Below are 406 nucleotides of genomic sequence, written 5' to 3'. Positions count from 1 at the left end.
AGGTGCCGCGTGAGGGGCTGACAGCTGGGAGAGCCGGGCTGAGCCAGCGGTAGAGATCCGAGGGGCTGGAGCAAACTGCCACTGCCCCCTGCTGCACAGGGGAGTAGGGGGAGGGGGTGGGCATCTCTGGGGACCGGGGGACCGAAGTGGGGAGAGTGGAAATATGGGGTGGAGTGGGGATGATGGGGAATGGGCGTGAAGTTGATGCTCCCCGGCGGGGCGGGGATTACCTTGTAGTAGGAGCCCGCAGACACTGTAGAAGCGGAGAACGGCGCTTCGTTTCCAAATCATGGTCCCTTCTCTAAAGGGTCGGGGAAGGAACCAGGGGGCAAGGATCTGCTGGTGAGCGGGGCAACGGAGTGCAGGGCTCCGCCGGTGTCCTCCTCGCGGTGCCCCCAGGACCCAC

At 65.3% G+C, this 406-nt stretch overlaps 1 protein-coding gene across 2 annotated transcripts in view; it reads right to left on the bottom strand.

Annotated features, from left to right (window-relative positions):
* The window catches only part of CADM2 (cell adhesion molecule 2), a 1,203,315-nt gene extending 1,202,915 nt beyond the window's left edge, over positions 1 to 400 (bottom strand). For both annotated transcript variants that reach the window (XM_005878095.2, XM_005878096.2), the window contains exon 1: positions 231 to 400. In XM_005878095.2, coding sequence (XP_005878157.1) covers positions 231 to 291 — 61 coding nt within the window. In that variant the 5' untranslated portion in view covers positions 292 to 400. The remainder of the gene's footprint in view (positions 1 to 230) is intronic.
* Between the last annotated feature and the right edge of the window lie 6 nt (positions 401 to 406).

The sequence above is a fragment of the Myotis brandtii genome, unplaced genomic scaffold (genome assembly GCF_000412655.1).
Source record: "Myotis brandtii unplaced genomic scaffold, ASM41265v1 scaffold546, whole genome shotgun sequence".
In the NCBI taxonomy this organism is placed as follows: domain Eukaryota; kingdom Metazoa; phylum Chordata; class Mammalia; order Chiroptera; family Vespertilionidae; genus Myotis; species Myotis brandtii.
The sequence above is the reverse complement of the archived record's forward strand: the minus strand, read 5'-3'. Positions and strand labels throughout refer to the sequence as shown.